At 50.3% G+C, this 12,994-nt stretch overlaps 1 protein-coding gene across 2 annotated transcripts in view; it reads left to right on the top strand.

Annotated features, from left to right (window-relative positions):
- LOC137641429 (serine/Arginine-related protein 53-like) overlaps positions 1-12,994 on the top strand; it is a 97,025-nt gene that overhangs the window by 48,510 nt on the left and 35,521 nt on the right. Inside the window, exon 2 of one of the 2 annotated variants that reach the window (XM_068373970.1) lies at positions 5,922-6,047. The exons of the other annotated variant lie outside the window; for it this stretch is intronic. Coding sequence (XP_068230071.1) covers positions 5,922-6,047 — 126 coding nt within the window. The remainder of the gene's footprint in view (positions 1-5,921; positions 6,048-12,994) is intronic. 2 annotated transcript variants of the gene reach the window in all.

The following is a 12,994-nucleotide window of genomic DNA, read 5'->3' as shown; positions in this document are numbered from 1 at the left end:
ACTGCGGATGCTGATCGTCATCGCGCGACCCTCAACTTCGGATGCTGATCGCCATCGCGTGACCCTCAACTTCGGATGCTGATCGCCATTGCGCGACCCTCAACTGCGGATGCTGATCGCCATCGCGCGACCCTCAATTGCGGATGCTGATCGCCATCGCGCGACCCTCAACCGCGGATGCTGATCGCCATCGCGCGACCCTCAACTGCGGATGCTGATCGCCATCGCGCGACCGCACACCTGCGGATGCTAATCGCCATCGCTCGACCCTGCGCATGCTGATCACCATCGCGCGACCCTCAACTGCGGATGCTGTTCGCCATCGCGCGATCGCCCACCTGCAGATGCTGCTCGCCATCGCGCGACCGCCCACCTGCGCATGCTGATCGCCATCGCGTGACCCTGGCATGCTGATCACCATCGCGCGACCCTGCGCATACTGATCACCATCGCGCGACCCGGCGCATGCTGATCACCATCGCGCGATCGCCCTCCTGCACATGCTGCTCGCGATCGCTCACCTTCGCATACTGCTCGCCAACACACGATCGCTCACCTGCGCATGCTGCTCGACCATCGCGTCGGCATAACACAACGCGCCATCGCCAACCTGAGCGTTAGCGCTCACCAGCTCACCACCGATCGCTTGTTGATCCATATCGCCAGCGGTCTTCCTCGCCCACGTGGCAGCGCGTTTCCTCGCCATCGCGCTAACGCTTGCGTTCGCCGCCTCGGACTCGCTCTCATCCACCTGCCCGCCCTCACGACCGCTCGCCTGCGCGCCCGTGCGACCATTCGCCTGCGCGCCCACACGCCCACGTGCCTGCACGTCTACGCTCATGCGCGTCCGCGCCCATGCTCTCCAGTGTTCGCCCACGCGCGAACCAACGGTTTTTCCATCGCGCAGACGGATGGTGTTCCATCGCGCGAACCTACAGTGTTTCTTCGCACAAACGTCAGCTTATTTCTTGCAGTATCCATTGCTCGTCTATGGGTTATCGCTCGCCGACCACCAGCTCTCGCCCTTCCTACCACGCTCGCCCTCCTTCTGTGCTCCTTCGCTCACCTTCTTTGAATTTCCGTCGCGCGAGCTCCAGGGCGATTGCGACCACAATTCCCAATGGGGTTTTCGCAGCATGGCCAGCCTGGCGAGTTCTTCTGGAGTGTATTTCCAGAACACGGCCTCACCCCGTAAACGCAGAGCATGGCACTTGCAAGAATAGGAGAAACTTAAGGGAGATCTGAGCAACATTCCTCTTTCCTGAACCTGGGTTAGCCCTTCCCCGTCATTCCCTGGAAGGATTTTTGGCGGGGGGGCTTTCCGTTCGAGATTTCTCCATCGGACAAGGGGTGACTGCTTACCCCTTCCTCTGGGAGCTTACCAGGTTCTTTCCCTCCTTGGTTACGGCCCGAGGTATGGTTCAAGGAAGCTACAGGAAGATCAAGGGTACTTTCCTCCTCTTCGAGCTCAGGCACCTTGGCCTTTCGTCGTTAAGTATCTAACTTGCGGACAAGCTCGATGTTGTACCATCTGGACGCGCTGACTGAGGGCTTCCTTCGGGTGTCTCATCTGTGGAGGTCAACGACCTCAGACACCCTTCCATCCTTGAGAAGAGTTTGTTTGTGCCCAAGGACAGAGACTTAGACAGCTGCTGTGCGGAGGAAATCGACTTCCGGTTTCACTCCTCCAAGGCGCTTTCTTCCAGACTCTGCAGGGCTCCAGCGCCCTTTTCTTTCAACCACGTCGGCCTAAGTTATCGGCTACGACAACTGGGACAAGGTGTCCAATTGCAGTTTCCTCCTGTCAGGAACGGATGGCACGGGAGACTCCCCCGGGGGGGTCATAGTCCTAAAAGGAGTTCACGAACTCTAGGATTGCAGGTTTTTCGCTGGGAGGATGCTTAAGGTTACTCATCCGAATGACAGCTTCCCGATGCCCATTCCCGCACAATCTCTGTGATTAGCCAAGGATATCGCGCCTGCCGTCTCTGTCAGCGAATTCAGTGTCTCTGAACCTCTATGCCATAGCGTCAGCAGAGTTGCCCGGTTGGGCAGAATGATCCATACCTTAGGCGAAGGTCTTCCTTAGGATCATCTACGGCTTCACCCCCGGCCCCCTCAGTCGATCCTTTCTTGGAAGGAAGGATCTGAGAGGGGATGTCCGTAGTCGACCTCTCAGCCCTGATCAAGTTTGTCGAACAAACTTCGGCCAGCGTAGACCAGCAGAATCGATCAGACTGGTAACGAGGCGACAGGACTCCTTAAACCCTGGATCGGAAGGACGGGTACTTTCAGTTTCCATTCCATCCATCTTCCAGGGTGCTCGTCGAATTCAGCCTAGACTGCAAGTATTCCTGCTTATGATGCAGTGTGGCTATCCCGCCGTGGCATAGCAGGTTTGTTTCCCCAGAGAACTCTCCCTGCCTTCCTCTTGGCCGCTCAGGTGCAGGCTTCCGCCTCCTCTGCTGTTTGGAGGGCTGGTCAACTCCGGTAGGCTCGGGTTCGACCTTCTTCAGCGCCGGGACAAGCTTCCGGATGCTTACCATGAGTGTGGGCTCATGGTATTTTGCTTGGAGCCTTCTCTTCCTCTGCCTCAACATCTGGAGTATCTGGCCATGATATTGAGTCAACGGCCTTACCACGTTGGAAACCCCGCTTCTCGTCCATCCAGCGAGGTTAAGCAACGTCGGTACTTGGATGGGTGACCACCTGGGGACGCCAGATTCTGTTACCATATCCTCCGAGCCTTCCTTTCGGTTGACTGTGGCAAGACTGAGGAGAGTCGCAGTACCTGTTCTCAGTCAAGCAGAGCTTTCAGCCCTACCTTGGAACGTTTCCTAGTTCTCCTTTCCTCATTGACCCGTCTATAGTCCGAACGGTCGCCTCAGGATAAGTTCCATGTGGGGCGATCCAAGTTCCGGTGGCTTCAGGCAATGTTTAACCGGACTCACTGGCCCTATGGGACCAGCGGAACTATTAGACCTGCAATGGGTGTTGACCTATGGAGCCTCTTGATGGTAGTGGATATTCTCGTCCTTTCCCCACATTCTTGATGCGGTTCTCGGACTCGTCAAAGGAAAAGGGGGGGGGGGGCATGTTCCGGTCCAGGCCTATGGTCAAGACCTGAAGGATACCTCTCCATCATTCAGGCAGGCTTAGGGGCCTTAGTTTGGCCCCTCTACAGATCCTACAGCTCCTGCCGAGTCGCCCCGTGCGCGTCGACTTCATGATTCTGGCGTATTCTAACCAGCAGGGGACGCATTTTCACACCTTCACATCTTGCAGTAGAGATACTGGGATGATTGAGATTCTCTCAATACCACCATCGGCTCTCTCATTCCAGGCAGGGGAATGTTCTCTCAGACTATCCGAGCAGAGCCTCGTAGAGAGAGTGTACCTGGGGGTCTTTGACCTTGGGTAACCAGCAAGTACTGGTCTGGGGGACCTGATCGCGACAGCTTGGAACCTCAAGCTTCCACTATTCTTCCCCCCAGTCTCAGACCCCGAGACTCTGGCAAGATGCATTCCGGTGATGGTGGGACAACTTCGACGCCTGCGTCTTCCCTCCTTTTTGTCTGTGGACAATGGGTCTCAACAAGACCAGGTTGTCTGTCAACCTTTCAATGGGAGAGCTCCACTGGGACTATGCGCAGAACGGTTTCTGGACCCTCTGCTTCCCCTGACGGAACTCCCGGGAGAGCTTCTCCCACGGCGCAGACTACTCAAGCAACCACACTGCGACATCTCTCCCGAACCGGGGCGTCGCTTCGGCTTCATGCTTGGAGACACTACGCTTCCTCCTCAAGAAGAGACAACCCGCTTCAGTCGCGGTACGGAGGTCGCGTCATCTGCGATAGTCATCCACAGGGGTCTCCCAGGCAAAGTGAAGAGTCTAAGGTGGTCGGTGCCGTGGGAGATATACCTCTTCCCTTGAGGCCTCTTCTCCAGCAATAACTGTCTTTTTGCCTTTCGGCGGGAGGAAACACCTTTCCGCTCTCGGCAATGAAGCCTGTCGCTCAGCCTTTCCCTGACCTTCAGGCTTAAAGGAATAACTTTTTCCTGCCCGCTGGATCTATCCTCGCTCATGCAAAGCTACGATCGTCCCTGCCCTAGTCGGAGGAAGACCTCCAACTTGGAGCATGGCTCGGACTTTTAGTCCTTTAAGAGATCTTCTCAAGACCCTTTACGACAGGCCTCGGATTGTATTCCGCCTTGGGTCTCCTGCTCACTCTGGCCACGGCCAGTGTGTAAGCAATCTTCTTAGTCTCTTACGACTCCCCCCTTTCTAAGGAAGAGGGGAAGGCAACATTCAGGCTCGCTCCTGAGTTGTTGGCTAGACTCAGAATCTGGGGGTCCCGGCCCTTTGGTCCGATTCATTCAAGATTTCGAGTCTCCATTCTGTATCTGATGTCCCAAGACCTTCTCTTTCTTGCCAGTAAAGGAATCGAGAGGTTAGCGCTGGGAACAGCTGCAGTTTGTCCTCAGTTGCAGCCGATTTGAGAGCACAAGGAGGACATGGGGGAGAGTCACCAGTATACCTCTTCAGCCCGGACTCAAGGACATTCATCTCGACCTGTCTCCAGACCCTCCCCCGTCACGTCGCCCTACAGCACGATGTTGGATACATCGCAACGTCCCTCGCCTTCGAGTAATACTACTCTGTGACGCAGGTGCTACAAGCTGGAGTCTGGAAGCGTCTAATGACCTTCGCAGCCCGCTTCCTGCAGGGCGTGACCCACTGGAGTCTCGATACGTTTTCTATCGCTCTGTGGTGGCTACACAACAGCTGGTCTAACCTCAGGCTCCTTTTTGGACAGGTAGCAGAAGGTTGAGGGCATTGTTATCAGGTTTTAGTCTGCATGAACGAAACAAGTATGTCTGGCCCTTACTTCTTTCTTCATCATCCCCTCTACGGGGAAGCAGCATCCTGGTCTCTGCATAGCTGACCTCGAACCTCTGCAGGTAAACCATGCTTCCTTGTGTTCCGAGTATTGAGTCAATACTGTCTCGTCCCCCATACCCTGACGAGGTGGTATTGGGAACGTCCTAACCCAGAGTTCCTTCTGGAACTCCAGGTCAACTGCCTAGGACGGGTCACACTTCTTCCTTCACACACAAGCTTACGTAGGCCACATGGTTCCTTGCGGAGCAAGGAACTTGTGAGGTGCAGGGACTCCTTTTCTCGAGTGCGACTCACTCGGATTCTGAGTCCCCGGGTAAAGCCAAAGCCAGTATGGCTGGGGACTTTCCACCCTTCCTAAGGGGTAAGTCACCCTTTGTAAATAGCGTGGTTTGTATTTCGGTTACAGAACAAATCACAAATTCGAAGATAATTTGTATTTTTCCTAACCATACAAACCTTAGCTATTTACACATATTTGCCCGCCAGCCCTGTCCCCCAAGACAAGTCCTACCTCTTAAGTGAAAGTGAGTATTCACCTGTGTGTGAGGGGGAGGAGTGGTAGCTAGCTACCACTCCCCTACCCCCCCCCGCTAACTAGCGCGGGGGTAATACACCCTCGTTAAATTCTAATGGCTCGCCATTTCAGCTGCGCTAAAAGGTAACCCTTTGTAAATAGCTAAGGTTTGTATGGTTAGAAAAAATACAAATTATCTTCGAATTTGTCATATTATCTACGAATTTGTCATATTACTCTAATGTACTTGGAAATATATCATTTTAATTTTAGGTGCAGATTTTCTCTGCATTGGTTTAGACATGGAATTATCTCTCACCAAAATTTTTTAATATAGCCTCCCCCTGAATTTACATCTGACTAAGGTTCCTGTATGTGGTCTTTCTCCGTGATATCTGGGCCATACTATTGGTCTCTAGCATGCTACATCCATATCTACTCTTTTTATAGCTAACTATTCATCTTACGTCAACAGTGTTTCTCCTGATTTCAAAGTTTTTCTAGGTCTCGCAGTAGTAGTAGTTCAAGCTCCAGAAGTCATCATCGCCGCCACAAGAAGTCACGTCGGCACAGGCGACATTCTTCTAGTCGATCTAGGAGTCAATCTCGTAGTGGATCTTATTTGCGTAGGTGAGTTATGAATTAGAAGACATTTCATTAGTGTTTGTTCTTACTCATATAAAGACCTTTCATCCTTTGAAATAGGGATATATCTTCAGCATCACTAGAACGGTAATTGAATTGTTAAGGGGTGCGACTCAAAACCTCTGCTTGGAATTTTGGAAATTCAGTTGTTCCGTAACTTTAATACAAACTTATGTTATTTATAGGGGTATTCTTTTGGTGAAGCTGAAAGGACGAGCCATTAAAATTTAGCGAGACTTAACCGCCTCTCAAGTTAGTTAGCGGGGGTTAGGGGGTTAGCTAGCTACCCCTCTTACTCACACCTGTGACTGTGCTTCACCTTGCTTTTGGCTCGGAAGATGAATGGTCGTTGCTGCTCTTCATCCTTGCATTTTTGGACTGCCATTAATGTTTTGCTTTTTCTTTTCAGTGTTTTTGCGTGTGTTGACGCCTTCCCTGCGGATATGCGTGCCTGGCCTAGTCCTGAGGGCAACACCGGCGGTACTTTTCATGTCCGCTGAGTACACTGATCCTCATAGCCTTTACCCGATCTGCAGGGGTCAATGATGTAATAAGTTTAATAAGTGTAATGGGTGTCAGAAGTGGTCTGCCTCCCAGTGGGAAAGGTCTGGGCAACGGCATAAGAAAAAGTCTAAGCGGGAGTCTTCTTCTTCGAAGGTTACTTCGAAGAAAAAGAAACCCAAGGCTTCTTCATCCGCTTCCCAACCTTTCTCCAAAGCATCTGCTCGTTCAGCCTCTTCTGGGGAACCGTCGAGCAGTAGCACAGGCCACTTAACTTCTGGACAACCTTTGTCCTTGAGAGACAGTGTTGCTTCCCCTAGCGAAGAGGCCCCTCCTCTCCTCCCGGGGTATCCATGACTCTTTCTCATCTTTTTTTTCAGGTTTGGTCATCCTGGGGTTTACCGGGTTGCCCTCCAAGAAGGTGCTGTTGAAGCTGCTGCACCGGGGTGCTGGTTTGCAGCCTTCTCTGACCTCAAAGGTGGATCCTCTGGCCCTCATCGACAGTGCGGTGTCAGAGGACTTGTCTGCTGCCCTACCGGCTAACTCTCCTGCCTCTCCTGCTTCTTTTGACGTAACTGAAGACTGCGCTTCCCCCCTTTCTGATCATCCTTTGGGGGAGGGGGTAACAAAGTCCTAGGCATGTCTCTACTGCGAGTATTTCTCCCTCCTGAGGGAATTCACGCATAGAGACTCCTCTTCAGAGGACTGCTGCTGCTGCTGACGGTCAGCTTGCTGATCCACCGGCTCCCATGGGGTGCTTTCGTGGTCATAGACCCCTCCACCTCTTCGCCTTAGAGGTGTTCCTTTGCCATCGGCAAAAAGACGCCTCTTTGGCTCGTCAGCCTCGTCCCTGCAGCACTTCTCCTCGGAGGAGCCTTATCATCCGTCTTCACCTGGTTCCCGACCTTCACCTACCTCCAGACCTTCTCCTACAGACTTTGCTGCTTATCACTGAACTCGTTGATAGCATACTCGCTGACCTCCTGCTCGTCTGTCTCCTAGTCTCCTGGTTCTCGTCATCCTTCCGCTTGCCAATCACCTGTTCATTAATTGCCTGCGCGTCAATTGCTTGTTCATCATTCGCCTGCTCGTCCCGAGGTTACCGACCATTGTCCTCCTACCGACCAACGCGTTGGGTCCCCACGCTTCACCCCTCAAAGCAACTCAACGTCGGAATGGCGTTTGGCCACCCACATTCCTACAGACCACCGCCCAGCATCGCGTAAAGTGTTTACGGAGTTTCTAGTAGTAAGCGCACATCAGTGCTTGCTTAAACGTCAGCGTTTGCCGCATCAACACTCGCCCACAGATCAGCAGTTGGTGCTGCACCATTGCTCTCTACTTCAAAACTGACAAGCATAGAAGAACTGATAATCTATACTCTCAATATTTTGTTAGATCTACATTATTTTTTACATTTGGTTCATGCTACTAACTATAGGATTGAGGATATTAATTAGGCAGCCTATTTAGATAAGTTATATGCTACTGAACCCATAGAATTAGTTATTGGCCAAGCAGGATAATTTGGCCTTTGGCTTTTAATAGTCCCATACATATATGGTAGTGTTGGTGAGATTGCACAAAACTTTTTATCCACCCTTCATTCCTTTTCAGTAACTATTTCACTGTTTTTACTGTAACTACCGTTAACAGTATCAGTAGGATTTTTCCGAATTTTTTGCTTGTTTTTCATCACTCAAAGAGGTTTCCCATTTTTTGTATGCTATCATTTTGATCTAGAATTATAAGTGTTCCGGATTTGTCAGCTTTTGACAATTTCATATCTACATCTCCCTTTATCTCTGCAATGGCTTTCTTGAATCTTTTTTGGGTAATCTGGGACCACTGTTTTTTGTTTTTTTTTATATTGCCATATATAGCGTAATTCCCTTAATCATATTTCCTTGCTCTACAAAAATATCACAAAATTTTCAAGGTTGCACATTCCCTTTATAATTTCTTCATCATTATAGCTTTCGATGACATGGAAAAATTTAGACAGTACCACCAAGGCCGATTTCAAATTATGATCTAAGCATTAATTTGACAGGCTAACAACACAGTCCTGATTAATGGTCTAAGGACTTCTTTTTATTAATACATTTATCTTCTTATCAAGGTTTTGTTTCAGTTTTCTGCATACTTATTTACTCATTTCCTCATAACAAAGGCTTCAAATTATATCTTTCTATTCCAATGTTATTGATGCTTCAAAATGGCTTTTTTTTTTTTTTGCAAGGTCTCCAAATGAACTTTGGTTTTCAGTTTTCTTTACACCTATATGTTCTTCTAGTATGATTTTTTGTATATCCCCAAAGGGTCTATCATCTATTTCCAATGGGCTTTTTGTTATCATGCATTTCAGAATGATTTGGTCATCGCAACATTCTATGAAGGAACCACAGGTATTCTTGGTGGTATGGGCTCATGTGAGGCATCTGAAAACTCTCTAAGGACATATTCCAAGACAGGATAGATAGTTCAAAAAGTCTGAAAGAGGCGTATGATATTCCTCTTTGCATAATCTCACAGGGACACATGATGCTTAAAAGCAAAAATAAATAGAAAATGAAAATATTGAGTGAATGCTGATTAGTTTAATCTTTGACTTCTTCTAGAGGAATGATTTAATGACAGATTTTTACAATATATAGGGTACAGGGAGGGTAAAAACATGCATGTGATTCAGACATGAAAAGATAGAGAATTAAAATGCTAGAGATTTTCCAAAGTCCTATACACCTTTTTGTATGCAAAATTATCTTTCAAATGGTTTATAGATTAAAAAAATTGGTTGAAAAACAAAAAAGTAGATTGAGTTTGAAGTAACCCCAAAGAAAACATCGTTTTAATGGGTCAAGTCATGGTCTTTAAATTATAAAATTGGAAAGATATGGATATTTGCAACTACAGATCTCTTCAAGGAATTTTTGCAGATCCCCGTATGACTACCTGGCTTGACTTCATTTTTCCAGTAGTAGAAGGAAACTGTGCTGGCTGTTTCTTGGAAGGGATGGATAAAGTCGAGGGGTAGAAAGAAGAATTTTTTTATCTATTTTAAGACCAAGAAGCTCTGGCTTCACAGATGTTAGCAATATGAATCACATGTAAGAATAACCAAAATAAGAAAGGTTTCTATATCTTAGGCTAATTTCATACTGCAATGTGCATGAAGGAAAGTGTTATCCCATAACTATAACCAACATTTGTGAAACACTTCAGTGAAATGACAAACCTTTAAAGGACTGTACTGTAATTTGTATTTGTTCCGTAACTGGAATACAAACCACGCTATTTAATAGGGGTATTACTTTCGGCGTAGCTGAAATGGCGAGCCATTAATTTTTAACGAGGGTTTACTATCCACACCGCTAGTTAGCGGGGGTAGGGGAGGGTAGCTTGCTACCCCCCCTTCTCACACACCTGTGCTTGAGCTCACTTTTGCTCTCGGCTCGGATGGTGGTCGGACGTGTCCGCTCTCATCCTCGCCGTCATTTGGCAGCCATTTAATTGCTTTTGTCTTTTCTTTTTCTAGTTCTGTATATGTGAAGTTGGCCTCTGCGATCATGCGCACCTGTCCTGGGTTTCCCGACTGCCCCTGTGGAACATTCATGTCGGCGGTCGAGACTGATCCTCACGCCCTTTGTCCCTCTTGTAGGGGCCAACGGTGTGATAGCAACAACAGGTGTAGTGAGAGTAGGGAGTGGTCTACCTCCCAGTGGGAGAGGTTTTCGCGACGACCGAAGAAGAAGTCCAAACGGGATATTTCTCCTTCGAAGGTTTCTTTGAAAGGAGAAAAACCCAAGGCCTTTTTTTCCGTTGCCCAAACCTCCTCCGAAGCTCCCACTCGGTCGGTCTCTTTCGAGAGACCGTTGAGTGGCAGCGTAGACTGATGTATTGTTTACCAACTTGGGACTCGAGAGATGATGTTGCTTCCCCTAGCGAAGCAACTTCACCTCTCCCCCCGGGGGAGAATATGTCACTAACCTCCTTATTTCAGCTTTGGTCCTCCTTGGGGCTTACGGGTTCGCCCTCCAAGGAGGTTTTGCTTAACTACATCCGATTGGGTGCCGCTGTCAAGCAATCGTCGTCACCGTCAGAGGTTGATCCTCAGTCTCTTGTCGACGTTGTGGTGTCACAGGTATCCAATGTGGTATCACCCATCACCTCTGCCTCTCCAAACTCTACGGTAGCTGATGGCTTAGTTTCTCCCGTTCCTGTTCAACCTACGAGGGAGAAACTAAGTCCATCGTCAGTCTCTCCTGCAAGTGTTTCTACTTCTCGGGGGAGTTCACTTATAGAGACTCCTCTTCGGAGGACTGCAGAAGGTCAGCTTGCTGATCCAACGGCATCCAGAGGGCGCATTCGTCGGAAGGCTCGCCTTCCTCTTCGCCTTAGAGGCCTTCCTTCACCTGCGGTGAGGAGGCGCCTCTTTGGTTCAACATCTTCGATGCAGTCCACCGCAGAGGAGCCTCGAGACCAATCATCTATCACTGCTCCTGCACTGGTCCTGGACCTTTCTGCAGATCGTTCGCGATCTCCTTCGGTGGAAGGTCGTCCTTTTAAAGGACACGTCGATCTTCCATCCGACAGACCTGCCGACCTGCCGACCTGCCGTCTCCATGTCTACATGGGCCTAACAAGGCTCCACCTAAGCACGCTACTGCGCACCAAACATACACGCGCTACGCGCCAACGAGACCTGACGAACGCTCCTTAGTAGCTCGTCAAGCCCCATCACTATACCCTAACACAGGGCATCAAGGGCGTATGGGCCAACACGCGCATACGCTCCATCACTCGATATTCGCGCCCTCATGCACATATGCACCCACGTTCTCCTGCGCGCCAGGTCGTGCCTGCGTGCCCTGCGCTTACGTGCCAACACTCTCCTACGCGCCCGCGCCCAACTGCGCGCCAACACTCACCTGCGCGCCATCAACCTCCTGCGCAATGGCGCTCTCCTGCGTCCCAGTGTGTGCCCTGCGCATGCTCGCCCATCCACTCCAAAGGATGCGCGCCAACATTCTCTTGCGTTCCCATACGCCCCACATGATTCAACTGCGCGCCCGCGCACTAAACGTATTAATCCTGCACGCCCACGCACGCGCGCCCGTCAACATCCTCCCGCGCGCGAGACTACTGAACTACACACGGCAAGGTCGCGATCGCCTCATTCCCCTCCCCGCAAGCGCATACCGCCGCGCATTGTGGGAGAAGGGAAACATCCAGAGGGGTCCAGGATCCCAAAGCCACCACAAGCGAACCCACCAATGATGGGGATTCCTCCCAGGGATCCTTTAATTCCTGTCCTTGCAAGGGGCATGTCTGACAGCGCATCTCAGCCAACAGCCCTGGTTCAGTGCACTGATCAGAGCCGTAATGCAGGCTTTCAAGCCTGTCTTCTCTGAATTGGGACACAGAACCATGGCTTCTTCTATCCCTTCGAAGAGAAAAAGAGGAGTTCCAGACGCGGTCACTTCCCCAAGGGCGAAATTGACTCCACGCAGACCTTCGAGGCAGGTTCCTTCTTTTCCTCAGATTGCCTCTCCTTCCTTTTCGGACGAAGATTTCCCGTCCCCAAGGGAATCACGCGAAGAGAGACTTTCCCCCATCGCACCAATGGGGGAAACCTCTCCTCGCGCCGAGGGGTCTACTCAGTCGGGGATTGAAAGGAACATGCCACCCTCGTCAATGTTGGAGTCCTACATCCTTCCCAGGAAGGAATCTAAGGACTCCAAAACATTGCCGAAGTCCTCTACTAGGACTAGGATGGAGCCAGCTAGCCACTCAGGGAATGTCCACGACTCTCCCCAAGAAGAGCCTTTGGGGATAGAAGGAGACTTCGCTGCAAGTCCTACAGCAGGAGGAGACCAGCAAGAGTCAGAACATGCATTTTGGCAAGTTCTGACTCTAATGAGGGCTCTCAACGGGTTTTCCGACCCAGAGATCCCTCTTCGAGAGGGCAAGGACACAGTCTTGGACCTTGTCTTTGGTGCTCAGAAACCCTCCAAGACCAGTGCAATACTGCCCTGGTCTCAAGGGGTTAAGAGTACCAGGGACAAGATCTCACAACAGCTCTCCGAGATGTCCTCCTCCAACCGTTCCAGTGCCACCAACAACCTCCTCCCACTTCCTCGCGTACAGCAGAGGAAGTACTTCGAGATCATTGAGGAGCCTTGTTTAGCTCTTCCTCTTCACCACTCGCTGGAAGAGCTAACCAGGGGAGTCCCTCTTGAGAGACTCTCCAACCGCCAGGTCTTGTTCTCGGCAGCCGAGATCCTCAACCAGGAGAAAGTTGTGAAGTGTGCTATGCAAGCCACTTCGTGGCTCCATATCTGGTTGGGGACCTTAGGTATCCTGATACGTTCTGTGGATTTCTCCAAAGAACGTACCAGGAAAGCTATGGAAACCTTCCTTCTCTCAGG

The sequence above is a fragment of the Palaemon carinicauda genome, chromosome 1 (genome assembly GCF_036898095.1).
Source record: "Palaemon carinicauda isolate YSFRI2023 chromosome 1, ASM3689809v2, whole genome shotgun sequence".
Lineage (NCBI taxonomy): Eukaryota > Metazoa > Arthropoda > Malacostraca > Decapoda > Palaemonidae > Palaemon > Palaemon carinicauda.
Note: the sequence above shows the minus strand (reverse complement) of the source record. Positions and strands in the feature narration are given on the sequence as shown.